General features: G+C 33.2%; 6 protein-coding genes across 9 annotated transcripts; 5 read left to right on the top strand and 1 right to left on the bottom strand.

Annotated features, from left to right (window-relative positions):
• The first annotated feature begins 3,289 nt into the window (after positions 1 to 3,289).
• Positions 3,290 to 4,764, top strand: LOC104716221 (uncharacterized). Its single transcript, XM_010433611.3, has 4 exons — positions 3,290 to 3,521; positions 3,597 to 3,666; positions 3,766 to 4,338; positions 4,443 to 4,764. The coding sequence occupies exons 3-4, from the start codon at positions 4,194 to 4,196 to the stop codon at positions 4,637 to 4,639; spliced, it is 342 nt and encodes a 113-aa protein (XP_010431913.1). The 5' UTR covers positions 3,290 to 3,521; positions 3,597 to 3,666; positions 3,766 to 4,193; the 3' UTR covers positions 4,640 to 4,764.
• Positions 4,709 to 8,452, bottom strand: LOC104716230 (uncharacterized protein At4g04980). Of its 2 annotated transcripts, none has more exons than XM_010433619.2 (8): positions 8,112 to 8,452; positions 7,531 to 7,914; positions 7,315 to 7,410; positions 7,045 to 7,168; positions 5,820 to 6,963; positions 5,582 to 5,747; positions 5,186 to 5,503; positions 4,709 to 5,117 (listed from the first exon to the last, which is right to left on the bottom strand). In XM_010433619.2, the coding sequence occupies exons 1-8, from the start codon at positions 8,175 to 8,177 to the stop codon at positions 4,896 to 4,898; spliced, it is 2,520 nt and encodes an 839-aa protein (XP_010431921.2). In that variant the 5' UTR covers positions 8,178 to 8,452; the 3' UTR covers positions 4,709 to 4,895. The 2 variants fall into 2 exon arrangements, with proteins under 2 accessions (XP_010431921.2, XP_087336123.1); XM_087479997.1 differs by having other exon boundaries at positions 7,045 to 7,185; positions 8,112 to 8,429.
• Positions 8,453 to 11,784: 3,332 nt separating this feature from the next.
• LOC104716216 (uncharacterized) lies at positions 11,785 to 13,404 on the top strand. The gene is made up of 2 exons (XM_010433606.2): positions 11,785 to 12,402; positions 12,663 to 13,404. The coding sequence occupies exons 1-2, from the start codon at positions 11,931 to 11,933 to the stop codon at positions 13,271 to 13,273; spliced, it is 1,083 nt and encodes a 360-aa protein (XP_010431908.2). The 5' UTR covers positions 11,785 to 11,930; the 3' UTR covers positions 13,274 to 13,404.
• Positions 13,405 to 13,845: 441 nt separating this feature from the next.
• LOC104716193 (vacuolar protein sorting-associated protein 28 homolog 2) lies at positions 13,846 to 15,735 on the top strand. Of its 3 annotated transcripts, none has more exons than XM_010433590.3 (3): positions 13,846 to 14,102; positions 14,336 to 14,408; positions 14,882 to 15,735. In XM_010433590.3, exon 3 carries the CDS (start codon positions 14,949 to 14,951, stop codon positions 15,579 to 15,581), a length of 633 nt encoding a protein of 210 aa, XP_010431892.1. In that variant the 5' UTR covers positions 13,846 to 14,102; positions 14,336 to 14,408; positions 14,882 to 14,948; the 3' UTR covers positions 15,582 to 15,735. The 3 variants fall into 3 exon arrangements, with proteins under 3 accessions (XP_010431892.1, XP_010431899.1, XP_010431885.1); XM_010433583.3 differs by having other exon boundaries at positions 14,039 to 14,102; positions 14,326 to 14,408; XM_010433597.3 differs by lacking the exon at positions 14,336 to 14,408 and having other exon boundaries at positions 13,972 to 14,102.
• Positions 15,736 to 17,347: 1,612 nt separating this feature from the next.
• Positions 17,348 to 18,821, top strand: LOC104747811 (F-box protein At4g05010). The gene is made up of 4 exons (XM_010469511.2): positions 17,348 to 17,384; positions 17,918 to 18,090; positions 18,180 to 18,254; positions 18,353 to 18,821. The coding sequence occupies exons 1-4, from the start codon at positions 17,348 to 17,350 to the stop codon at positions 18,566 to 18,568; spliced, it is 501 nt and encodes a 166-aa protein (XP_010467813.1). The 3' UTR covers positions 18,569 to 18,821.
• A 5,374-nt stretch (positions 18,822 to 24,195) lies between these two features.
• On the top strand, positions 24,196 to 25,122 carry LOC147948198 (uncharacterized). Its single transcript, XM_087465719.1, has one exon. It carries the CDS (start codon positions 24,196 to 24,198, stop codon positions 25,120 to 25,122), a length of 927 nt encoding a protein of 308 aa, XP_087321845.1.
• Positions 25,123 to 26,781: the final 1,659 nt, after the last annotated feature.

The following is a 26,781-nucleotide window of genomic DNA, read 5'->3' as shown; positions in this document are numbered from 1 at the left end:
GGAGGAGGAACAATAGCGGACCGGTTCTCATACACAAGATCAGCCCGGTTGTAGTCAGCAATGGTCCTGATCAAGTCTCGGTTGTGCTCCTATCTTCGAACCGGGTTTTGGACGTGGTTGGCAGCTCCACGTATGTCTGCTGCAGGTGGATGTCGATCGATGCCACCTGGTTGGTGTCGATCGACACCAAGATTCGGATCATCAACGACACCAGCTTGCTGGTTCACGACAGTCTGCTCGTTGACAACAGGTTCAGCAATCACGTTTCCTTCTGCATCAAGCTTTTGGCCCTGCTCATTGCGCAAGTGGCCCTCTTGATCCCTCAAAACACCAGCCTCATCATGCATCAGAATGATCGGATTAACCATCTTCAGAGATTTGGCTGTTTTTCTGTTCTCACGCTCAAGTTTTCCCAACTTTTGGTTTGACAAATTCACAGTAGGACCAGACTTGTTGCTCCTTGTGTGAGGTCTAGGAGGCATGCACAAAAACAAAAACGTGTAAGTAGAAAATAAAAAGAAAAAATTTAGACAAAATCTAAAACTCAAATCTAATGGTAGATCAAAGAGTCCCCGGCAACGGCGCCAAAATTTGATATGCTCAAATTAACCCTAGAGCTACTCTGTCAAATTAAGAGATCACTGTAATACTTAGGGGTCGAATTCTACAAAGACTCAAGACTACACAATAAATTAAAGAGTTTTATAATTAAGCTAAACAAATTGATTTAAATAAAGAAAAGCAATACAAAATATTAAATAAAAGCTGTTGTAAATTCAGGGGATCAAAAAGCTAGGCCTAGGGAATTTCTCAGGAAATTATGAATTATTAAATCAGGGAATAAATAGGATTCAAGCAATTAAGAACAGATCTAGAACTCTAAACACTTTTGTAAATTAAATTAGTTCTCACTGCAAATGATATCTAAATTTAAAACCAGAAAATCCAAATCTCTTTGTAAAATTCTAGGTTAAAAATCAGCAATAAAATCAAGTTTAGATTGTTCACAAAATTATTAAATCAAATCTCTTTGCAAGAAATAATTTTGCTCATCAAAAGGTTTTATCAGGAAAATCAATTATATTCTCATATCAATTTATTTTCCTAAAGTATTAATTCTAGATGGCCAATCAAAGATTAATATGAAGAACAACCTATGATGAAGATCTAGCAAGATAATGAATCCTCAATAAACAGATCTAATAATTCATAAAATCCCTGTGAAAACCCTAAACCTAACAAGCAAACTACTCAGACATAATCAATGAAGAACAAGACATCTTTCTGAATAATAAGCAATTGAAATTAAAAGAGTAAGAAGGAGTTTAGAAATTCTTCTCTCAAAGAGTTCAGATCTCTCTCCAATAGCTCTCAAAAATCTCTTAGGGTTGCAGGAAAAATAAAACTTGATAGAATATAACTTAATGGTTTGCAAAACCTAAAAATACTATATATATGTCCTAAAACACGTAAGAGACTTGTGTTGCAATTTTGGAAAACTTTGGGGCAGATTTGTAAAACTTCCAAAACTTTGTTTTTTTCTCGTTGGCAACAAGGGTGTCGATCGATGCCATATAGGTGTCGATCGATGCCTTCTCTCATATTCGACTCCAAGCTGATTTTCCGAATTAAAGCTCCAAAATGATCCAAATTGCTCCATTTTGCTCCATCCATACCAAAATCCCAGAAAACCTGTTAAGACTCAAAAACATCCTAGAAACACATCAAAAGACACTAAAAGACTCTTTATATCATGGTTAAAAAACCACAAAACCATGATATATCAGTGACATCTAGAGATGTTTCCTTTGAACTCTTTTTGTTTATTGAATCTTTTTTTATGCTATTCTTAATAATATAAATGTCGTTTCTTTGCATCATGAGCGACTAATTTATTTGTTGGGTTTTATGGGGTTATTCAAGAAGAATTCATGGTTCGTTTTAATTAGGTTGTTAGATCTTTATTTTTAGATCTTTATTTCTTTTGGGACAGCTTAAACAAAAAAATAAACTAAAAAATTGTCCTGCAATATATCGCGCGGATCATAATCTAGTATGTCATTAAAACTGGTATCCAAGAGAACACAGGAGCCAAAAAGGTAAGCAATATGACCAAATTGTAGTTGATGTGTTTAAAATTAATTGGGTAGATTGTCTTAATTGGATAGCTTCTCCTTTGGTTAGCATATTCTAAATGGAGAATAGTAATTGAGAGTTAGATGCAAATAAGACCATCTCCAGTATCACCTTCATTTTAAAGGGAATAAACCTTTAGAATAAAAGTTTGAGGGTCACTTTGGAGTACTCCAATGGTACACCCTCAAATTCATATTTAAAATTTTATATATTTACATTATAGTTCACAATATTACTAATAAGTAGTTATAATGATAAAAATTTCATAGAAATATATAAAACATACAATCAAAAAAATTATATCAAGCAATATTAATAAATACAAAACCTTATATGATGGGCCTGTTCGTTTTCGAGTTGTGCGACTCTTAGTAGCGACTTGTTACAAAACGACTGAGTTTTTTATTTTTTATTTTTTAAAGCTCGGTTGTGTTGTACATATCAGTAAATTGGAGAAGAAGATACAATAATACAGATCTGCAAATTTCTGGTAATGATAATTTGATTTGGGTTTATAGATTTTTTTGGGTTTATAGATTTTTAAAATAAAAAAATCAGCGATAGTCGCTACTTCAAAATAAAAGGTTGGTTGGTATCACCGTTTCATTCAGCGATTCCAAATTTCTTTGATTCTAGTCGCAGCGACAGAGATTTTGGAGAATAGAAAAGAGATAAAGAAAAGACGAAGAAGATGTGAATGTAATTTTTTGATCGCCGGCTGCTGTCGCAGTGAGTCTCCTAAACAGGCCCGATAACACAAACTAATATATAATTTTGTTTAAGACAAAAAAAATACAAGATATAAAATTACTCAATATATTTATTTCCATAATGCTCACATATATGATTAATTAGTGTGGTTTTAAGAAATTATGATTAATGTTACTGTTGTATAATTTTTTAAAAATGGTATATCTTTCATATATTAATAATTTCAACTTTAATTTAGTGTGTTTGAATTTATATAGATATCTTTCAAATAATTGAATTTAATAGAATGATTTGTAAGATATATAAATTATTAGAATTTAAATAAAATATGTGAAAGATTTTGAGGGTTTCAATAGTGCATCCTGAAATTTGAGTTCACTATTCAACTCATTAAAATTTAAAGGTTCAATATATTAGCTATAATTTGTGTTGAACTGTTGATGCTGTTGGGACTAAATGTAAAGTCTAGGCTTCTAGCTTAAGTATATTGGTAGTGAGTTCGAGATTTCTTGTTCGGTGTTTATGGATCTTTAATTTGCTTATCTTACAATTGATAAGTGACGGTTTATGGTGTGGAGCACAGGTTGATATGATGAGAGGGCAAAAGACAGACCGAGTGGAGGTGAGTTATAGCCAGAAGAGTTGAAAGCCATGGATAACGTTTTACCTGCCAGGTAAGTAGTAAAATAATTGAAATTTGTTTAACTGTGTATTTGATTAACCATCAAACAAATTGCGATTTTTTGAAGATACGAGGAGACAAGGGAAGATGATAAATTGCCGAATAAGCCAGAGGGCTTCAGTGACATGGTTGTAGAGGTACTGTACGTTGAAAATCTACCGAAGAAAAAAAACAGTAACCATTGATAGTATTTTTGAGATTAATAACACTTTGAAATTTTGGATTTATGATTACAGTATGAATTGAAAAGGCATGATAAAGAGAAGGGAAGAAGAAGAAGAAGAAGAAGAAGAAAAAGAAGAAGAAGAAGAAGAAGAAGAAGGTTCAAATTCTTAGCTTTTAGCAGAGAAGAAGGATGGTTTCATGAGTATGTATACGGACCTTCTTGAAAGAGTTAGAAAGGTATAATCAAGTTTTAGGAAGTCTCAATGGCTTCCCACTAGCAGCCTGAGGCAAAGTGGTTTGGAAACGTTGACAAGATTAGTATTATTTCCTATATATAACCATCAAGGTCCATCACTCATTGAATAGAGAGCTACACCGAGGATATTCTAGTAATTTGAAAGTCCTTTAAATAATTCACTTCATAACCAGAGTTCGTTATAGGACATCATTATCCACTAGGCTTTTGTTTTTTTGTGTAAAGAGATATGTTCGTCTCGAAATGTCAAAAGACAAGATCATTATGTTTTCCTATGAACTCTCAAGCTCTCCTATGGATGTAAACAAAGAAGAGATCCCAGAAGTGAAAAATATTTTTCAATCCGGAGAAGATGAAGAAGAAACTTCTTTAGGCAAGAGAAAGATAAGTAAGTTGTTCTATTACAAAACTCATACTCAAGGTTAACGTTGTGTTTCGTCTACTAAAACTGACTCTAATAAGATCGATCACAATGATTTTTGATATTGACAGATACGATTATTAAGAAAGATGATGAAAGAGAAGTAAAGAGAATAGCCTTCTCTCAAGAACCTCTACAAGAAAAAGAAGAAGACATTGATATGATCGAAGAAGATACAGAAAGAGAGGATCATAGAGTTAACGACAAGGTCATGGAAGATAATGTTCTTGAAGAAGAGTATGTCGTTGACTTTGGTGGATTCTTTTGAAACTTGTCTTCTCAATGATGACCTCTACGTTGACTTTTTTCGTTTCTTAAGATTTTGCTTGATTGCTTCTTTGTCATGTAATTATATGTATATATATGAAATGAAAAAAAATCTGATTCCTGTCTCTTTGCATTGGTCAAAATCAAAACTAGAGACACACAAAAATGTACAATTTTGTAATCATCTTCACGCATCAATCTCTTCTTGGTTTCAAAGAGTAAAACAACTGATGAAGCCTTTTTTTTTTCTTTGGTTTTCAAGACATGTTCGATGAATCGGTTTGATCAGGATCTGTCTGAATCTCATGTGCAAGTTGTCTTGTTAAACAATCTGCTCGTTCATCGTGACCTCCTGCAAATGTATAAACTTTGAAAGCAAACTGAAATGCCCTCCACATCCTCTTAGCCCTCTCTGCCTTCACATTATTCATCTTGCTTTCTTCACTGTTCTTTGCTTCCTCGTTTGCTTCTCTCCTCTCCTAGAAAACATAAAGCGTCAATCAATCATCCTCAAGAATCAGTTTCTTGCTTATGTATATATAAATACCTTTAGTGCTAACTCCATGCAATTTGATGAAACATCAACCATTGTTTCTTTGACTTGAACAAGAACTTCGAAATCGATGTTAATGTTGTATCTCTGAAACATTTTAGCATCTTCGTCTTTTGTTCGCTCAACCGTTTCAATCTCTCCTTTAAATTTGTTGAAGTAACGTTCTATCTTGTCGAGAAGATCGTTTAGTGGAGGTTCAATCTTCCAGTTCTTGAGCTCAACTAAAATCCCATCTAACTTCTTGTACAAGGCACCTGCTGTTCTTATTGCTTCTAGTTTCTTTTCAGGGAAACCTTCAAACCTCGCGAGAACCTAGATAACCAAACCAAAATTTACATCTCAGCTAGAAATCGCGAGCCGATTCAAAAAGAACACAAGGAGAAAACATACTTGAGTTTCATCAGTTAGTTTCTCAAGAACAGATTCCACTTTGCTATGAAATTCTAGCAATTCTTTCATGTCTTTTGTCCGGAAACTTTGTATTGAAGATTTCAATTCTTCAATTGATTTAGCGTATTTCTGAACATCTTCTTCGATTTGTTGGAAATAACTTGACCTATGACACAAATGAATGAGTTAGTAAACTCAAAATATAACATAGATATGACTTGTGACGCAAGTCATTTACCTCTTTGTCATCTCTGCAAGTGCATCCGCCATTCCTGATCGTGCACCTTTAACAGGAGATTTCTCTGGAACATTCTTTTGCCCTTTACTTGCTTTTCCTGTTTTCCCTTCAACGCCTCGGCCTTCAAGCTTCCCTTTGAGAACCCAATAGAGATTTGCTATTTGTGCTGATCTTCTCAGTTTGCTAGTTGCTTTCTTAGCACGCAAAGATCTTACGCTACCTGGTGGTGCTGGAGGTGCCGGCATTGAATTTTGTCTCGGAAATTGACAAAAAGCTCCACTTTCAGATGATTTTGACGTAGGTGGTGGCGGTGGAGGAGCCGGAGTTTTGAGTTCAGACTGTGGTGATGGAGGTGGGGGTGGTGGTTGCGAGGGAAGAGTAGATTTGTCGTTTAACATTGAGGCCATTGGTGACGGCGATTGCGGTGATGGAAGTGGCGGAGGTGGAGGCGATCGAGGTACTGATTCTTCTTCTTTTTGAGAATAGTCTATTGAGTTAGTCTCTGAAGTTGTGGTTTCACTATGGTCCTCTGTTTCAAAACCTACAAGATGATGCTCTGTTTCAATCTCAGGCTCTGTGTCAGAACCATCGATGTGATTATGTTCTTCAATCTCATGCTCTGCTTCAGTCTCATGCTCTGTTCCAGAACCTTCCCTATGATCCTCTGTTTCAATATCATGCTTCTCTGTTTCGAAAACAGAGGAATCATTATCTTCTTCTTCTTCTTCTTCCTTTTCTACTAATGATGTATCACTCTCTTCGTTTTCTTCTTCGATACTAATCTTCATCTCATTAACACTCTCTGAGTCTCTTTGTGACAAGATCTGCATAGCAAACCGCTTCAAATCAACAGGGCTTAACCTATCCAAAGCTTGAGCTCTCAAGTTCCAAAGACTTGGAGATGTTGAGTTACTACTAGACATTAGCATTGTCCCCGGAAGTACTGATCTTGGTGTTAATGGAGATGGGTAAAAAGAGTTGTTACTTTCTGAATAAGAAACAGATCTTGTAAAGCTTCTTCTTGCTTCCGATGAAACACTCTTTGGTGTAAAACTCTTTCTTCCTTCAGATTCATGATCCATCATACCGAACCTTTCTCTTGTCGTCTTGATTAGTCCATCAAGAGCTGCTAATACATGCTCCACTGTGCAAACATTTTAAAAAAAACTTAGTCTATAATATGTTAACCAAAACACTCAACTAAATAGTGTGTTAGTAAACAAACCTAAACGATCAGACTTATTCTTGCCAACACCACTGTTTTTGTACTTGGATCGATAAATCCAGTCACTATCCATAATCCAAGAATCCCCAATAGCTCTGAGATCTTCATAGAAGAAAATCAACATCTGTTTTTGGGGCATTTCTGGGATTAACAAGACTCATCAAGTAAACAAATGACACTAACTCAAGAAATTGTTATTTTTATTTTTTGTTGTTGTTGGGATGTTTTCAAAGTAACTCAAAATCTGTTAAAAATCATATATGTGTGTACCTTATCCATGTCAGCTCCTTCCATTACAAAAGATTGATTAATGGTTACAATCTCAGGAGAAAGCTTTTGTAAATCCTTCATTGTTTGTGTTATAATCTATAAACACTCAAAAACATATAAACAAAAACAAAGGTTTTAGCATATATATATATACACTCTCAAATAAGGATGATCATAGAAACTGGACACAAATGTGTTAAGGGAAAGGTTTGTTACCTCGGTGACAGATAGAGAACCATCAAGAGAAGGTAAATCAATCATATCTCTGAAAGCAAAGATGTTCTTCCTTAGTTCCACCATCAAGATGAAATTTGCCATACATTTTGGCGAAGAACCATCCGAATTGTTATTTTTCGGTGGATTCACTTGATTCTTTGCATTCTTTGCCGATATAGGAGATGCCGCCCCACGGGGAGTAGGAACATGTTTTGTAGAATGCAAACTCTTTGGAGAAGCTTCGACAACAGAAGATATTTGTGAAGCTGTGCGTTTGATCTCTTTATTATTCTTTTTCTGATCAACATTGTTCTTTGATGTTGCTGTTCGTCTAAATTCGTGTTTTCCTCTAATAAGCCTTTTTAGAGCTAGCCCTCTTGCGACCTATTAAAAGCAACATTGTAAAGAGGCAAATTAACACAAATGCATGCAAAAGTCAGTTAAAAAAACGTCTAATTTATATTATAAAAAAAATGTTTCAAAATATATACGTATAATAATAAAGGCGTAAAATACAAACACGAAGTAAATGTAAGAAAGAACCATTGATGTTAACTTTATTTGAAGACAGAAAACAAAACCTGCAACTTTGTGATCTTTCGACAGAAGGTTATCGGCGTGAAGCCGCAAAGCCTCCCGCTTGACATTGCGAGTTTTGAAATCGAAAAAAAAAAAAATCGATTTCTCAACCAAAAAAAAGGGTTGAACTAGGAGAATCCATTAGAAAGAGATTGGATTCTCTTTCTTAATTAATATTTTTTCAGGAGAAAGAAAGAAAGAAATGTGTTTTATTTTTGTTCTTTCAACCCTTAAAAAAAAAAAAAAGAATGGAAGAAAAAATCGGAAACAAAATCAGTCTGAAAAATCTTAGAATGTATCCATATCTGTCTCTATCTATCTCGATTCCTAACCCTTTTGGTTTATTATTAGAAAGTTTCGAATGATAGGAATCTTTGACTATTATTATCACTGCTGTTAATTCTATATTAAAACACATTGAATTCTCCTGAAGGTTATGCTAAATTTTGTAGGAGCAGAGAGTACATATCACATTGAAGTTTAGCTGTTATTCTTATGTTTCGTAAGACCTTTTTATAACGGTTGAAAATAGATAGAGTCCTATCATTCATCTCTCTGAAAGCAAAGATGGCTAAATTTAGTTTTTTTTTTAAAACAAGATTGATTTCCAAGCGACCTAAGAACGCTTTTTTCTTAAATTAGATTTACTAAGTCCAGCTATCATTCAAATCGACTTTAGAAGTTGAAGAGATATAAGTAGAAAAGCAGATGATCGAAGGGTTCATCTGCATAAACCTAAATCAGTTTCTTGACAAAGAAGCAACCCATTCAAGTGTGTGGTGTGGATTGAGTCATAGACCCTTATTAAATATGACAAGTTGGCTCAGTAGTACTAACTCAAAATAAAATTGGGTAAAACATAAATAAATATGGAAGTATAAACAACTACTATGTAGTAATCGTTATAACGACTAACGAGCTATATATAATATGATGAGTTTTCACAGTAAGCTGCTCACATCTTATTACAGTCCATGCATAATGCATCTTCTGCTCTTCCGTGGCAGGGCATAATCTGACGGACCATAATTACAGAAATATAAATTCATCCAAACCTCTAATGACCAAAAAAAAAAAAAAGAAAGAGGTCGATTGAAGGAATTCAGAAATTAATCGATTTAGACAATTATACAGCAAGTTAACTTGTTATTTGTTAATTAAACATATATCATGTTCTTGCTAAGAATTGTAAACATTACTCAAAACGAGTGTCGTAGACTCGAATGCTTAACTTTTGAGTTTTGACCTTCAACATGAAAATTTATAAGTCAAAATTCGAATTATACAGCGATGCAAATTCTTTCGTCACTCGACATGGATTTGAATGGCCAACGTCATAATGACTCAAAATGATGTGTGTAACCCACTGAGATGAGATCTTTAGGTGATGAAAACCCATTCTAAATTCTCTACAGGTAAAGAGGCTCGAAACCTCATACACCATCATTCTCCATGAGAACTTTTTAAAAATGAAATTAGCTGTATTGATACGAATTTTCCACACCAAACTTTATATTATAAACGTAACTACACTTTCTGCCCAATTATGGAAACAGTCAAACAGAACACACATATATCTTAATCGATGAGCTAAACAACTTATGTAATGGGCGGATCCACATCATAAAGAGGTGGGGCACGTGCCCTATACTCGTTTTTAAAGTTTTGCTATTAACATCTCCTCATTAGAATCTTTAGCTCAGATGGTAATTGTTTCCAATAATAAGTATCAGGTCCTGAGTTCGAATTTTAATTAGCACTTACTTTATATATTTTTGTTTTCCTTTTGGCCAGTTTTATATTTATTGGAAGTTTGTTTACCTATGGCATTTTCTTAAATAAAACTATATGCAATTATTTCTATTTTCACTTTATTCACATTTCTTTTATTACAAAGTAGACATATATCTTAATTTTTAAAAATATAAGTAATAAACTATTGAAAATATATTATCTCTTTTGTAGTTAATTTATTTTTTTAGGTTTGAAATTTGTGTGATATGATAAGATAAATAATTTTAAATATATTACAAATATTTATATTTTATAATGAATTATAAGTTTGTAACTGTGTATTTTCTAATTAATAAATTAAATATGTATCTAATTAAGCATAATCATAAACCAATATAAACAATACTTTCAAAAAATTTGGCTCATTTTTTGCACTTCATAGTTCATATATTAGAATATATTTAAAAATGCAAAATATATACTTTAACATAAAAATATATATATATATATATATATATATATATATATATATATATATTTATTAACTATATTATTTAAGTGCCTCATACCAAATATTGTCTTGGATCTGCCACCGACCGAGTTTGAATACTTGAAAACAAAAATAAAAAAAAAACAGAGTCATGCATGAGACGAGAGAGACAGAGGTCTTCAATGGCGGCGAATAGGTTTTCTAGATGATCCTTTGGATTTCCGCGGATCTCTTTCCTTTCCTTCTTCTTCTCAGCAGTAATCATCGTACGCATCATCGCAGCTTTCTCGTCCTTCTCTCTCTTCCTTCTCTCTTCCTTCTCCCTCTTGGCCTTCTTTTCCTTCTTCACCTTCCTGTGAAACTCAGGATCAAAGATGATCCAAGTGTAGTTCTCCACGTACTGAATCAAAAGAGTCTCGTCCACCTTGTTCTCGGCGTTGATCCTGTTGCATTGAGTAGAGAAATTAGAAGAGTTTGTTCTTATACTATTGTTGAAGAGGGATATCATTGCAAAACTCATCATACCGCCCTATATACAAATTGGTGCATCCGTGCATGCATGTATAATTAATTTTTGGTTCCTTGTATTAATTGTCAATTTCGGTTTGATTTAAAAAAATCCTAGATATGTATGAAAACCAATGTATGCGTTAATTGTGTATACATTATATATGTATCATGACTTATACATTAATACATACATTATGTATGATACATATATAGCATGCAACGTGGAGTGTAAATAATGTATATTTACTTGACTTCATACACACACACACACACTAGAATACTAGCTAGATGTACATGTAAGAATGGTGAAATTTCCATTGGCCCTTGGCTTTTAAATATTCCAAAAGTACGTCTCTCAAAAGGCCATCATATTGACCAAGCTGGTCTACTTAAAAATTAGTTAAATAATACAATTATGTCATTACGTCGCCATCTAAATTTACGTTTCACATATAAAAAACACTCATGTCACGATGGAAAATGTAACAAGATATTTGGTTACTCTCATTTAATATTCAAAAGTACATGTTCTATGCATACAGTCTTCGATAAACTTCCATGCGTTCTTAGAAATTTTATTTATTTTACTTTAGAGTTTTAATAGTTTGGGACCAAATTTACAATGCTATATATAATCCTACAAAAGGACAAAATAATTTTTTATCAAAGTAATAATAATTCTTTGTCATCTCTTAAAAAATACGTATCAGCCTTATCTAGCTCTTGATAGATTCCAATTAAGTATCATAAACTAATTTTACGATCTCTTCTGCCGTGAGATATGATAGAACTATATAAATATCTTGACCTGATCAAATAATCAATAATGTCGACATGAGTTACATACTAAATCCAATTTTAAAGTCTATATGGAGAAATTTTAATCAATTAATCTGAATTTAACAGAACAAACAAACTGATAAGAAATTAAAACAAGTATAAATATGTTTTCATTTCTTATACTTATCTTCTTGGTTTCACTTCAATACATGCAAACCATGAAAATACTTTAATTAAGAGGAATAGGACTATATATGTAAAGGGTCTAAAAAAACACAAAAAGAGAGACAACAACTCCAAGAAATTAATGTCAACCTCGTGGACATGGATCATTTCTTCAGGATTAGTCGGAGTCATATCACTGATGCTCCGATCGGTATCAAACATCTCCGTCACCGGAGCTCGCTTCTTTCTCCCTACTTTAAACCCTCTTTTCATCATCAACGGCATCATCTTCATTCTCGCAGCCTCCGCTACACTCTTTGGCAACGGTTCTGACTCTCCGGCCACAAACCATCACCATGATGATGATACCTATCGTTATGAACAAGATGATCATCATAACCATGACCGTGACCGTTCTTCTAATAACTCATCCAGTTCTTCGTTTGGTCAATACAATAATAAGGTTCAAGAGAAAGAAACGTTTCCGGTGAGATCAGAGAGTGGAGAATCTTATGGGGTTTCTTCTTCGGAGGTTCGTTTTCCTCCAACGGCGCCGGAGAAACTCGTCGGTATCAGACGTCCACCTACTGCTCCTGTAAAGACTTTTCCACAAGGTATATATCTAGCTATTACGTGCCGTCTCAAATATGAAGTAAACATTTATTAAAAAAATCTAAATCTTTATTTTTTATATTTTTAGTCATTTACTATTTTCAGTTTAATATCATGGTAAATGACTAAAAAAAATAGAAGATTTTAATAAGTTTGTACTTCATGTTTTTTTAACGAAGAATATGAGACTTAATTAGGGTAAATAAAGTTAAATTATTCATCTACGTATAAAATAATGAATAGATAATAACTACATCAACAGATAACACATCCGGTGACGAGAACGAGACAATGGAGGAGATGTGGGAGAGAGTCAAAGCTGAAAAGCAACCAAAGAAACCTAACACGTTGCAAGACACAACAATGCCAACGTCACCGTCACGGTCACAAGCCAGGAGGCCTACTCCGTCTTTATTGTCGCCGCAGTCACCGTCACGGTCACAAGCCAGGACGCCTACTCCGTCTCTGTCGTCGCTATCGCCTGTTAGACCGCGTGTAGTTCCAACACTGCCGTCGCCATCTCGAGCGAGGAGGCCTACTCCGTCCCTATCGTCGCTTTCGCCTGTTAGACGGCGTGTAGTTCCAACATCGCCATCACCATCTCGAGCTAGGAGGGCTACTCCATCTTTGTCGTCGCTGTCATCATCATCTTCCCGAGCGAGAAGGCCTCCTTCGTCTCCGGCAAGGCCGGGAATGAAGTTGATGGAGAGGATTCCGTCGTGGGTGAAGTTGAAAAAAGAGTTATCAATGGGAAGAGACGAGCTAAACTCACGAGTAGAAGCTTTCATTACAAAATTCAAGGGTGAGATGAAATTGCAAAGGTCGGAGTCTATAAGACGTTTCAAGTCTTTCCGTGGTCGCGGCGACGACTAGTCTTCATTGTATCATATATCTGGTTGGTTAGATGTATGTTATGGTAATTAAGATATGTGTATGTCTTTAGATTTAATTTTGTAAATCTTGTGACCAAATCCACATATTACTACATTCAGTTTACTTGATCACATGAATTGTCCATAGTGAGTATGTATCTCAATCCATATAGTCAATAATTGGAAGTCATTCGCGCGTGGTCACATGGTATTGCGTCTAAGATTAATGGACCATTGTCACACACAAATATCTTTTACTTTTCTGAAAATGTGAATGACGTTTTTTTCTTTCTTATCAGTCTATTTATTGTTATAAGATTTTTCTATTTTATTTTGTTGTGAAAAAAAACCATTTTCTTTAGCTCTAGCTCCTATTTGGTTGTGGTTATTATAAATCCCATTTATAGTGATTTAAAGAATAAATTTACATGTTACAATCTTGTTTACAGATGAATACAAAAGTAATTTCAAATACAAAATTTTTTCAAAATCTTTGTGTTTCTAAACTCTTTTATGGTCATTCATCAGAGGGCTATTTCATACAGTCTTTCTCGTTTACGCATCCCTTATTTTATACACAAAATTTTGCTTCTATAATCTTTAATGGGAATTTGGCAAAAGTAACAAACAAAAAAACTATATTTTGCATTTTCCTTCATAGTCAAAATTACCATTTGTTTATAGACCCACCCTGATCCGGTAGTAAAACCGGTTCGACCACAATCAAATTAGAAACCGGTCCAAGATTTATTCAAATTAATTGTGATCTTCCCTTCACCAATTCCCCGATCAGAAAAAAAAAATTATCGTCCTCCGTTGAAATTTCTCAGGTCAGTTTTTTTTTTCCTCTTTTACTCTAAAGTCGTCTGATTTACGAAGCTTCTTCGCTATGGATTTTTTTGTTTCAGATATTGCCATGTTTTCAATCTCGAATCACTAACCAATGAATTGTAAATTTTCCCTAATTTACTTGAATTTAGGGTTTTGAATTGACCCCAATCACCTGACAAGACTCTTGAATCAATCTATTAATCCTCTAAATTGTTGCTTAAGTTTGGTACAGATTGATTCGTTTATACTTGGTGATGATCTCGTCATCAAATTGAAGCGAGCTCTGTACTCAGACTCTCCTTCGTGTAAGCAACATCTCCATTTTTGTCTCTGTCTAATCGTCGTTGACTCTGTTAGCGAGTGAGAATTTAGGAAAGCTAGTGAAAAAGTGCTTAGCTTTATGAGTCTTCTTCTTTGCTCGATGGTCATCTGCTAAATTTTGTAACTTGGGTATGTTAAGATATTGGAAGCTTAGTGGAGAGGTTAGCTTCTTAAAAGGGTTTAGAGATGATTCGATTTTTGGGTTTCCATTTTCTTCTTTGTTTGAGCTGTTTTGATCAAATCTCAAACTCATATCACTGTGTTTGAGGAATTAGAGTTCTAACTTTGAGTCTGTTGGATCAAGAAATCTGAGATTTTGATTGCTTCTAACGAGATTTAGGAAGCTTTAGTGAAGAACTATTAGCCTCTTGATGGATGATGGTTCTAGTTGATTCGATGTTTTCTTCAATTGCTAAAAGTAGAGTTTTAACTTTGGTTTGTGTGGTCATTGATACAGAAAGGAACCTCTTGTGCCTGTCCCATTCTAATCTCCGTAGACTGACTTGCTCTAAAGATAAAAGAAGATGGCAGAGGTCAAGTTATGGAACGACAAGCGGGAAAGAGAGATGTACGAGAATTTTGCAGAGCTTTTTGCGATCATCAAAGCTACAGAGAAGCTGGAGAAAGCTTATATCAGAGACCTAATCAATCCTTCAGAGTACGAATCCGAATGCCAGAAACTCATTGTCCACTTCAAAACACTATCCGCTACACTCAAAGACACGGTGCCAAACATTGAAAGATTTGCAGACACGTACAAAATGGACTGTCCAGCTGCTATATACCGCCTCGTGACATCAGGTCTTCCCGCCACAGTGGAACACCGAGCTACCGTAGCAGCAACTACTTCGAACTCGGCATCCATCGTTGCTGAATGTGTGCAGAACTTCATCACGTCGATGGATTCATTGAAACTAAACATGGTGGCTGTCGATCAGGTTTATCCTCTCTTGTCTGATCTGTCGGCTTCTCTCAACAAACTGAGTATTCTACCGCCGGATTTCGAAGGGAAGACGAAGATGAAAGAATGGCTTTCGAGGTTGTCTAAGATGGGAGCAGCTGATGAGCTTACGGAACAGCAGTCAAGGCAACTTCACTTTGATCTGGAGTCATCTTACAACTCTTTCATGGCAGCTTTGCCTAAAGCTGGTAACTGAATCCAGTGTAGTAGGTTTGCTCTCTTGTTTTTGTGTCCATGGTCTTTCTTTTATACTAGTTTAGTAGTAATTCCAAAGAGAGTTTTACACGAGGAGTTGAGTGTGCTTGTGTACCATATTTTGGTTATATGAAAAGTACAAATTACATGTACTATCGTTCGTGCTTGAGCCCAATCTTTGTTCGGCGTTATTATTCTTCAAAACGCAACACTTCACATATTTATTTTAGACTCTGTTTTTATTATATATAAAAAAAAAAATCACGGCGATGTCATCATCAAAGTATATGCAATATTTTGAATCATCAATCAAATCTTTTTAGTTAAGAAGCATATTATTTGAATTGATATTAATTGGGAAGTAATTGTATTATCTAATAAATAGACGATTCTCTCTAGATGTGCTGCTTCGTACGTGACATAACAGGTGCCTTGATTAATGCTCTTCTTCTTGCCATTCTGTTGCATTCTTTATTTCCACAGAAACATTCCTCTTATTAAAAATTTTGCAAATCTAAAATGAACCAAAGAAGAATCCATATATGGTGCTAGCTAGTAGAGCTGTCACCCAATTCCCATAAATATTATAGATTTGTTACCTCAAATTGAATATTTTACTATATTTAAAAAATATTAATGATTTTTTTTTGAAAAAAAATTTAAGCTGAAAAACCAAAATAGTCTCTATGTCTCAAGAAGATCGACGTTTTTAGAAGTTTTTACACATTTTAATAAAATAATAATTGCTGGTTTTAAATACATTATTTTCTTTCACTAAAAATATATTATTTAATTTTAGACTAATAACAATTCATAAATTTAAATATTTTAATGATTATTTCAAAATATTAACTTTAATTAATTCAAAATTGTAAAAAATCAATTGTGAATGATTATTTCTTGAAGTTTACAAAATATTAACTTTAATTAATTCAAAATTATAGAAAATCAATTGTGAATGATTATTTCTTTTGTAAACTCTTTTCCAGCTGTTTGGACAAATAAACATTGTAAATTTTTTAAATTTATTTGAACAAAAAATACCCCAAAACATCCATTTATAAGGGACAGAGGGAGTAACAATTAAAATTTTCTTTTATATATTTCATTGGCTACCTAAATTATCACCAATGAATAATGCTCATGGACTTTGACATAAACTGGATCAAAACTAAACACGATAATAATACTCTAATTTTCTGTGCTACATCACTTTGATTATCCCAAAGTCCATCTATCTTTTATGATAATCCCAAACTTTTTAATTTCCAAAATTAAAATTTTGATTATTGGAAAATCTTAACCGCAAAGCATGGCATATTCGTAAATTCGAATACTTTTCAAAAAAAAACTTTAAAATAAATACTTTATATTCACACGTGGAGAATCAAGTGATCGCCGTCAGCCTTCTTTTTAACGGAATCCAATGAGAAGAGAGCAGTAATAGCACACAAGTCAACCTTTAAAAAAGTTTACAAAATATTAATTTTAATTAATTCAAAGTTGTAAAAAATCAATTGTGAATGATTATTTCTTGAAGTTTACAAAATATTAACTTTAATTAATTCAAAATTGTAGAAAATCAATTATGAATGATTATTTCTTTTGTAAATTCTTTCCCAGCTATTTGAACAAACAAACATTGCAAATTTTTTAAACAAATAATATCCCAAAACATCCATTTATAAGGGAAAGAAGAAGTAACAATTAAAATTTCTTTTATATATTTCATTGCCTACCTAAATTATCTACCAATAAATAATACTCATGGACTTGGACATAAACCGGATCAAAACTAAACACGGTAATAATACTCTAATTTTCTGTGCTGTATCACTTTGACTATCCCAAAGTCCCTCTATCTTTTATATGACAATCCCAAACTTTTTTATTTCCAAAAAATAAAATTTCGATTAATGAAAAATATTAACCGCAAAGTAAGGCATATTCGTAAATTCCCAAAACTTTTCAAAAAAAAAAAAAAACTTTAAAATAAATGCTTTATATTCCCACGTGGAGAATGTCAGCCTCCTTTTAACGGAATCCAATGAGAGCAGTAAGTACAAGTCAACCTTCCTCACTAAATTACAAAATCGCACCGTTGAAAACACGTGTCGCACGATCACCTAAAAGACACACCGATTAAACCCGTGTTCCTCACCTCACGTGATTCGTAACTCCAGCGTGATAAAAAAACCGACACTGCCCTTTTCTATAAGACCACGATCACCACTTACTCAGTTAACCAATCATATAACTCCACGTGTCATACTTTGATTTTTATTTAATTCACCGGCAAACGCGGAAAAAAAAATGGAAGGTTTTTTTATAAGTAAGCTGATCCATTTGAGCTTTTTATTCTTTCTTTTTTTTTCCAATTCTTCCTTAATTTAATTTTTTTCCTCTCTCTAATCAAATCTTTAGTTTCAGATTCTGAAAACGATTTACATAATCTTTTTAGTTTCTTACTTCTGTTACGAAGAAAAATAAAATCTTTCTTGGATATTTTGGTATGTTTCCATTTTTTTAAAATAAAAAAAAAAATCTCTCTTCCTCTGTGATTTTGGATTTGATTTGATATGTTTTATCAAATTTACAGATTCGAGTGCTTTGTCATGTGGATCACGAGGACCTAGACACACTAAAACGAGTATCTAAAACTATACGAAAAGCTGTAAGTCTTTTTTTTTTTTTTTTGGATCACTCAAGTATTTCTAAATAAGCTAAGAAAGAGAGTTAATGGGGGTGGTTTTGTATTTTTGAATATTTTAGGTAATAGAAGCGAAGAAGTCGCATTTTGATTATAGCACACCAAAAAAGAGACTTCCATTTAGAGACGCGGTATTAATCATGGAGGAAGATTCAAATTCGAATTGGGATTCGAGTAGTCAAAGTGATGAAATGGAGCCACCTAATGCACCCATTAGAAGGAGGACTATTAATCGAGAATCTGATTTGTCCAAGATCTCTATGGTATTGTTTAAATGATGATTGAAGAAAGAAAGAAAGAAAGAAAGAAAGAAAGAGGCTCGATCTCAGCTAACTTTGTGTGCAGAAGACAGAACATGACGAAAGAACAAGAAGAAGACATAGAAGAGTTTGCTTTTGCTTCAATTCTTATTCGTTGAAGCTTTTCTAATTATTATGTTTACTGATCATCATGTGAATATAACAAATTATTTGCAGACTTTGGAAGGTTTATTAAATATATTATTTGTGAATAAAATTATGTTTTCATATATATTTTTTTTTTTGGCTTGTGATCAGAGTATCCTAAGTACTGATTTTTGTCCTTGTTTCAGTTAAAGAATTATTAAGATTCTTTTCATTCTGCTATTTCTTGACTTTCTCCTATTTCTGAAAATTATTTATATGCAAATGAACACCATTAAATGAATCTAAAATATTTGCTTATGTAACAATTTATGGTCCAGAAGTTCCCTCTGGTCAAAATTGGATTTTTAATTTCCAAAGAAAATAAGTAAAAGTTGGAATTTTTGTAACTGATAAAAATACCTTCTAACCAATTTATTTATGTTGTTCAATATTTAATTACCTGCCAAACACCTAATTAAGCAACCTACAAACATACATGTTACTTAAAAGTTTTAAGTTAAAACATAATAACATATACTATAGTAATATAGTTTAAAATTATTTATGTTAGTTCTGCTATTTCTTGACTTTCTCCTCCTATATTCGTTTCTTTTTAATCTGTAACATGTAAGCGAACACATTGTGAATGTGGATGAATCTTAAAGATTTGCTTATTTATGTATATAAATCAATTGCGTGTCAGATTAAATTATTTTGCAGACTTTATGCCGTATTATGCATATTCACTCCGATCCACAGCTCAAAATGGATTGTTTTTTTATTTATTTAATAAGTTGCTCTTCACATGTAGGTTGTACAAAGAAAAGAGAGGCGAATACTATAAAAATAGCAAAAAATGTAGCTTCACATTCACTTCACGAAAGTTCTCTCTTTTATATATTACAAACCTCACCGACAGCTATTTTTGTTATCTGGAAAGTTGTAAATAATCGAACCCATGATCCTTCTTTCTCTATAAACTTCCCAAAAATGTCGTATTCGAAATTGTTGTAAGTGTGGTAGAAAGTGTAGAACCATCCATTCTTTTTTCATGTTAGAAAAATGGTTACTAAAGTGGCTTTAGTCCGAACTACGTGGATCCAGCCTAAACCATACAATAATGCAAATCCAATGTGTTGATCATTTCGTGTAGAGTTCAAACCAACTAAATGACACATGGTCGGTCGAAAATGGTTCTAACGTCTCATGTGGATTTTTAGTTTATACACTTTCGTGGCATCTTTATCATGCACATCCGAATTCAATTGTCTTTTAATTTTCTTTGTTAAATCCAAATTCTAATGTTGGTCACTGATCATCTGCATTTGTCTGATTCGCAAAACTGTTGGATACCAAAAAAGAACAGGAAAAAAAAAAGAATTGCTATGATCAATTATATTTCAACTTGTTCGTCTTTTACTAATATCATTGATTAAAAAAACAGATTAAATTCTCAGTTTCAGTTTTACAAAGAGGAATTCCTTACCAATTGGCTTATTTGAGTTAATCTTGTATGTTGTTGTCAAAAAAAAAAAAAAAAATTCCTCAAAAATATCATATTTTAAAATTTTCCAAAATACTACACTTTAAGTTTTTTTTTTTCAAAGATAACACACTTTTTCCAAAAATATCATAATTACAAATAATTGATTTTTAAAGATATAGAATTTATTTTTCTAGGTTTGGGTTAAGAATTTTTGGTTTAGGATAGTTTTTAGGGGGTAAGATTTTAGTTTTTAGGATGTAGGGTTTGGTTTTGGATATTAAAACTTTAGTTTAATTTAATGGTATTTTTGGAAAGAAAACCCATTTTAATGGTATTTTTAGAAAATAAACCTAAAAGTGACAATTTTGGAAAAAACTTATTTGAGTGATATTTACAAAAATTGCGTTTTATAAAGGGCTTCTACATTTCAACTTTATATAGTTCTACATGTTATTGTATATTCACCTTTTTAATAATAATTTAAGTTGTATTTACTTTTACTCCAATTTTTTTTTTTGAAACTGGTATAATTTTGAGAAATTCCTCAAAATACCACACTTAAAGTTTTTTTTTACAAAAATACCACATTTTAGGTTTTTTTTCAAAAAATACTACAAAACTTTTTTCCCAAAAATACCATAAACACAAAAAAATTGATTTTTAAGGATGTAGAAATATTTCTGTAGGTTTGGATCGACAATTATAGTTTTAGAGTATAATTTTTAGGGGATAGAGTTTAGTATTTAGAATTTAGAGATTAGTTTATTTTAAAACTTTAGTTTAATTTTCGGAAAAATACTTTTTAGTGGTATTTTTGGAAAATAAATTAAAATGTGGTATATTTTTTAAAAAAACTTATTTTAGTGGTATTTATGAGAATTACCTATTAATTTTTATTCTAACATTTAAATATGTCTTTATGATAATTTAATTAATATATAAAACTTAGACGTAATTGGTTTCGAACCACTATTTCAATTGTCAATTCAATTGAGTAGCGGATGCTGGATGGAACAACTCATAAACGAATGGTTGAAATATATGATTAGAAGGTAAACAAAACAACTAGAAACTGTCTAAAAGCATAAAATTTACTACCGTTAGTTTATTCTAAAATTAGAAATATTTTTGAAAATTTCCACAAAAAAAACTTTCAATTTTGTTTTTTAGAAAGAACTGAAAGTCAATGCTGTATTTTGAATCGGACCCTAAAAAGTACAAGGTCAAATTTAGGTCTAAGTGGGTCATTAGTCTCCAACTAACAATGTTTTGGTGACCCAACAAGTTCTCGCAATCCTCCGATTTGCTAGGCCTAATTATTCATTAAATTATAGCTCATGATAACTAATGACCTACCAACTTCCATCATCTTCCACTAACCTACAGAGTAAGATTATGATTTAACCTAGTGTCACTACTTCCTTGAAATACAAAAATATAGTATCATTGAAACGTGGAACATGCACTAAGTTAACAAAGTACCAACCAAATAGTTTACTTTTTTTTTTTTTTGAACAGGTGACTAACTTTGGATTGAAGGTTACTCAATTAGATTTTATAATCGTCATTTAAAGTTTTTAATGGTCAAGGGAAGATGAGTTCAACGGAAAACGCCTTTTTTGGCATTGACCAGCAAAAAAAGTGCTACTAATAAATTAACTACCCGGCCATCACATTCACATGAATAAATCAATATTACGAATATTCAATGTCTAGTTACAAAATACTCCTTCTGTTTCATAATATAGGATGTTTAAAGAATAATTTTTGTTTCATAATATAGGATGTTTTCCGATTTTCTATGCAGCTTTAAGATAAATTTTATATTTCATATTATATAGTCTTGTGCTTAATTGGTTGAACTTTTTTAAAGTAATTATTTCTTAATATGCGTGTTTTAACTAAAACATCCTATATTTTGAAATGGAAGGAGTATTTGTCTAGTTTTAACGAGTAACATTCAGTGACAACAAATTATAAAACTTTGTTCTTTTCATAAAAACAAATTATAGACCTTCAATAATTATCTAGTTAGAGTGATTTGAGGACCTTGTTGATAGTTATGGGATCCTCTTTATAATAAAACGGAAGTACACAACATTGTTTTGTAGACTATATAATTTTAATAAGTTGGTTACAAATAGATTATAAATTAATTGGTTACAAGTTAAATAGTGGGTGCAACCGAAATTTATCTTTGGAAGATTTTTATTGCTAGAGCATGTTGTTTCCAAAGATCTTAAAGATAATATTTCAGATTTATACTGTGAACCATAAAAAAAAGGAATAAAATCTTGGCAATTTATCACACTTAATCGTGATTTCCAAGACCTTATTCTGCAATTGAAAATAAAATCTCAATGAAAATCTTCCAAACTTTCAATAAAAATCATGCAAATCTCCTTTCACCAGAATACATTGCTCATATTCATACCGAAACACACAAAAAATAAAAATGACAATGGAAGGAATTTCAATCCATTCTCTAGCACGGGTCCTATGATATTTTATTCAAAAAAATATTAAAAATAATCATATAAATTATATTAAAAAAATCATATAAAAGGAATTTCAACCCGTGCTCTAGCACTGATCCTAATCTAGTTCCACATTAAATGGGTAGAGTGGGTCATGTGTGTTTCGACGGTTACCTTTTCGGTTCTAATAAATGATCAGCCTTTTGGAATGATCATTCCTCAAAGAGGCATCAGACAAGGCGATCCGCTGTCTCCCTTCTTGTTTGTGCTTTGCACGAAAGGCTTAACACACTTACTCAACCAGGGACAACGAAATGGTCTACTTCAAGGCATAAAATTCATAGAGGAAGGTCTGGAGGTTCATCACCTTTTGTTTGCAGATGACAGCCTCTTCATGTGTAAAGCTTCAGTCACTCAATGTTCCTTTTTAATAGACACTCTGAATAGATATGGAGCTGCTTCAGGTCAAGCCATAAACCTCAGTAAGTCTTCCATCACTTTCGGGTCCAAGGTTAATCAGGATATCAAAGCAGTATTCAGAACAAGATGGGTATTCTCAATGAAGGAGGAGCTGGTACCTATTTGGGAATGCCATAATGTTTTTCTGGCTCAAAAGTCGATTTATTGGGTTACATTAAAGATAGGGTGAAAGATAAGTGTTCTGGTTGGTATTCTAGATTGCTGTCACAAGGTGGGAAGGAAGTTCTCTTGAAGTCAATCGCGCTAGCGATGCCAGTCTTTGTAATGTCATGTTTTAAGCTCCCTAAGACGACATGTGAGCTGTAATGGCGGATTTCTGGTGGAGTACTACTGAGCATTCAAATAATATCCACTGGTTAAGTTGGGAGAAACTTTGTCTACCGAAAGATCAAGGAGGTTTAGGTTTCAGGGACATTCAAACATTCCACCAAACTTTGTTAGCCAAGCAAGCATGGAAATTTCTGCAATATCCTAATTGTCTGTTTGCTCGAATGATGAAGAGTAGGTATTTCTCTCAGTCACATTTCCTAGAAGCTCCCTTAGGACCGAGACCTTCCTACGCTTGGAGAAGCATTCTGTTTGGAAGAGACTTACTAGTTCAAGGGTTAAAAAAGAATGTAGGAAATGGAAAATCTTTCAAGGTCTGGTTAGATGAGTGGATTGAAGATGAAGAGGGATGGAAAGCACCTTGGAGGAGAAATGACTTTTTCAATCTTGACTTGAGAGTTTCTGAGCTGATTGACGTGGAGAGACGTAGCTGGAATTCCCAGAAAATCCAGGAACTTTGTTTCCCTGATGATATTCTCAGAATAATGAAGATCAAACCAGCAACGGAAGAGGAAGATTTCTATTCGTGGAAGCATAACAAAAATGGTGATTTTTCGGTTAAGTCAGCATATTGGTTGGGTTATCAATCCTCCAATTCTCTTGTCAAAACTGAAGCAAATCAACAACCATCTACGAATGATCTTAAAGCCAAAGTTTGGGAGCTTCATACTGACCCCAAGTTAAAGGTTTTTCTCTGGAAAGTGTTATGTGGAGCTCTACCTGTTGCATCAAAGTTGAATGGAAGAGGTATGAATGTGGATCCTAGGTGTCAGTTTTGTGGAGGCGAGCCTGAATCGGTTAATCACGTATTATTCTCTTGTTCTTTGGCGAGACAAATTTGGGCTTTAACCGGAATTCCTTCACCAGAAGATGGGTTCCACAATGGATCGGTTTTTTCTAATATACATTACCTCCTAATGAATATTAGAAACCCTTTGTGGCCAGATGAACTAAGAAAGTCATTCTCGTGGACGCTTTGGAGAATTTGGAAGAACAGAAATATGTTCGCCTTTGAAGGAAAAAACTTCTTGCCTTTGGAATCTGCTCAAAAGATAAGAGATGACTGGGGGGACTGGGTGGAGGCACAAGAGGTAGACGAGGAAGGAGAGATGGAGCAAGAGAGAACAGAAGCAACAGATAGGGGTCGAGAGAATGTTAGACGGGGAAGGAATAGGAAAGGTTGGATGCGTTCGCCTTCAAACTGGTTAAAATGTAATATTGGCTTATCTTGGTCAAACAGAAATAGACTCGCGGGTTGTGCATGGGTTTTGAGAAATCATGCAGGCGTGGTGTTGTTACATAGTAGAAGAGCTATATCCAGTTGTAGGGATAAACAAGAAGCTCATCTCAGAGGATTGCTGTGGGCAATTGATAGCATGGCTAGTCACCAGGTGAACAAAGTGGTTTTTGGGTTGCAGGAAGTGTTTTTGGTAAATGCGATTACCAATCCTGCTGCTTCTCCTTCATTTAGATATCAATCTATGAAGGTTGGTTTGTCTCTCAAGTCTATTAATGAATGGAAATTCTTTTTGGAAAACTCATTTTCAAACAGAGGAGCTTCGATCATAGCTCAGAGTGTCACTAACGACTGTATGTTGCAATTGTATGTGGCCACAGGCCATCCGTCTTGGTTAAATGGTTTGTTTACGGAGGAAAGTCTTCACACCTCTGATTGAATTTGAGTTTTAAAGTTGGTAGGGTGGGTTATACAAGGAAATTATGTATAGGCCTGTTGGTTTTTTGGGTTCAATTAGCCGATCAAGGTAGAAGTGTATACCTTTGATCTATAGGAAGTATGTTCTGATTGTAAATCGGGTGGAACTTTTATCTATCAATACAACATCAGTTGACAAAAAAAAAAGAGTGATTCGTTTTTAAGAAAATGTTTAAACCATAAGTAATCTCACTATAATAGTTTAAACTAGATTAGGACCCGTGCTCTAGCACGTGTTAAGTTTTTTATATTTCTATTATAATTTTAGAATAAAATATAATTTATATGATTGTTTTAAAAAAAAATTTGGATAAAACATTATGCAATAAAATCATATGCTAAATATGATGACTTGAAAAAAATACCTATTTTGTAAGTTTTATATTGTTAATTTTGAAATTTTAGATATGAGAAATAGTTATGTTTGTTGTTTGTTTTCATTTTAATTTTTGAACATGTTTGGTGAAAGTGTTTTAATATGATCCGTGCTTATGTAAGATTTTATTTTTAACAGCACAAATCTCAGAAATCACGATTAAGTGTGATAAATTGTTAAGAATTTTTTTTTTTTTATGCCTAACAGTATATTTTATGCCTAATAGTATATATTTTGTAACAATACATGGAATACTAAAGATTTTATTTTGGAAATTGTATAAATTATTGGAATATTTTCTTTAAGAGGATTCTTTGGGATATTCTTAAGTTCATGACGGCGTGGGCGTGGTACATTTTGCGGCAGTTGGCTTTCTAGGTCCAACGCATAAACTTTAATCTATAACCTATTTTGTAATCAACTTATAAAAATTATATAGTCTACCAAAAAAAGTTGTGTACTTCCGTTTTATTATATAGGAGATCATTCGGACATCGAAGACAAAAGTACACATAAGAACAATACTGTATTAAATGAAAGAAAACCTGAAACAAAAACTATTTCTGCATTGGGAAAAAATCAGAAAAGGATCAATGCATGATGATCTTGTAACAAGGAGTCTAATATACACCAAAGATCATATAAAGTTATAAACTATGAATAATACACTAGCCTTTTAGTAAAATGAAAGTGACTAGAGTTATTTAAGTGATGTACCAATATGTCATTTTGACGTTATAAAACATGATTAAGCTATTTGTTATCATTCTGAAAACTTAAACACCTGGCTATGAATGTATAAAAATAGTACTCCAAGATTAACTAAAACATTACTAACATTCTATTAAACGTAGTATTTACCATTTTATAATTATGTAACGAAAATTATATCTGTCATTTGATGATTAGTTATGTCAATGTTCATCAATGTATCCGGTTCAACCCGGAGTCTGATTTAGATTCCAATCCCGAATTGAACCGCGAATTCCCGGTTATGATTGAAGAAAATATCTGACCCGGTTCATGAGGATTGAAAGGTCAATTAAACTGGAATATGATTTGAATTCTGACTCCGAACTTGACTTCCCCCCCGGTTATTGATGTAAAAGTTCGGACCCGGTTCGTGAGGTTTGGAGAAATTTAAATTCCCACTGTTACCAATCTTTAAACCGGATTTGAATTCCGGTTCCGAATTGGACAAGCGATTCCCCCGTTATTGATGAGTGGAGTTAACCGGAAAATGTG

The sequence above is a fragment of the Camelina sativa genome, chromosome 2 (genome assembly GCF_030686135.1).
Source record: "Camelina sativa cultivar CO46 ecotype springtype chromosome 2, ASM3068613v1".
Classification (NCBI taxonomy): domain Eukaryota; kingdom Viridiplantae; phylum Streptophyta; class Magnoliopsida; order Brassicales; family Brassicaceae; genus Camelina; species Camelina sativa.
Note: the sequence above shows the minus strand (reverse complement) of the source record. Positions and strands in the feature narration are given on the sequence as shown.

Coding starts and splice junctions, on each gene's coding strand:
- LOC104716230 (XM_010433619.2), bottom strand. CDS start 8,177: ATGTCAAGCGGGAGGCTTTGCGGCTTCACGCCGATAACCTTCTGTCGA. Junction 7,915..8,111: donor GAAAGATCACAAAGTTGCAG/GTTTTGTTTTCT, acceptor TGCTTTTAATAG/GTCGCAAGAGGGCTAGCTCT. Junction 6,964..7,044: donor GAATAAGTCTGATCGTTTAG/GTTTGTTTACTA, acceptor ATGTTTGCACAG/TGGAGCATGTATTAGCAGCT.
- LOC104716216 (XM_010433606.2), top strand. CDS start 11,931: ATGTCAACCTCGTGGACATGGATCATTTCTTCAGGATTAGTCGGAGTC. Junction 12,403..12,662: donor TGTAAAGACTTTTCCACAAG/GTATATATCTAG, acceptor CTACATCAACAG/ATAACACATCCGGTGACGAG.
- LOC104716221 (XM_010433611.3), top strand. CDS start 4,194: ATGTCAAAAGACAAGATCATTATGTTTTCCTATGAACTCTCAAGCTCT. Junction 4,339..4,442: donor TTTAGGCAAGAGAAAGATAA/GTAAGTTGTTCT, acceptor TGATATTGACAG/ATACGATTATTAAGAAAGAT.
- LOC104716193 (XM_010433590.3), top strand. CDS start 14,949: ATGGCAGAGGTCAAGTTATGGAACGACAAGCGGGAAAGAGAGATGTAC.
- LOC104747811 (XM_010469511.2), top strand. CDS start 17,348: ATGGACTTGGACATAAACCGGATCAAAACTAAACACG. Junction 17,385..17,917: donor CCGGATCAAAACTAAACACG/GTAATAATACTC, acceptor TTTATAAGTAAG/CTGATCCATTTGAGCTTTTT. Junction 18,255..18,352: donor CTAAAACTATACGAAAAGCT/GTAAGTCTTTTT, acceptor TGAATATTTTAG/GTAATAGAAGCGAAGAAGTC.
- LOC147948198 (XM_087465719.1), top strand. CDS start 24,196: ATGAATGTGGATCCTAGGTGTCAGTTTTGTGGAGGCGAGCCTGAATCG.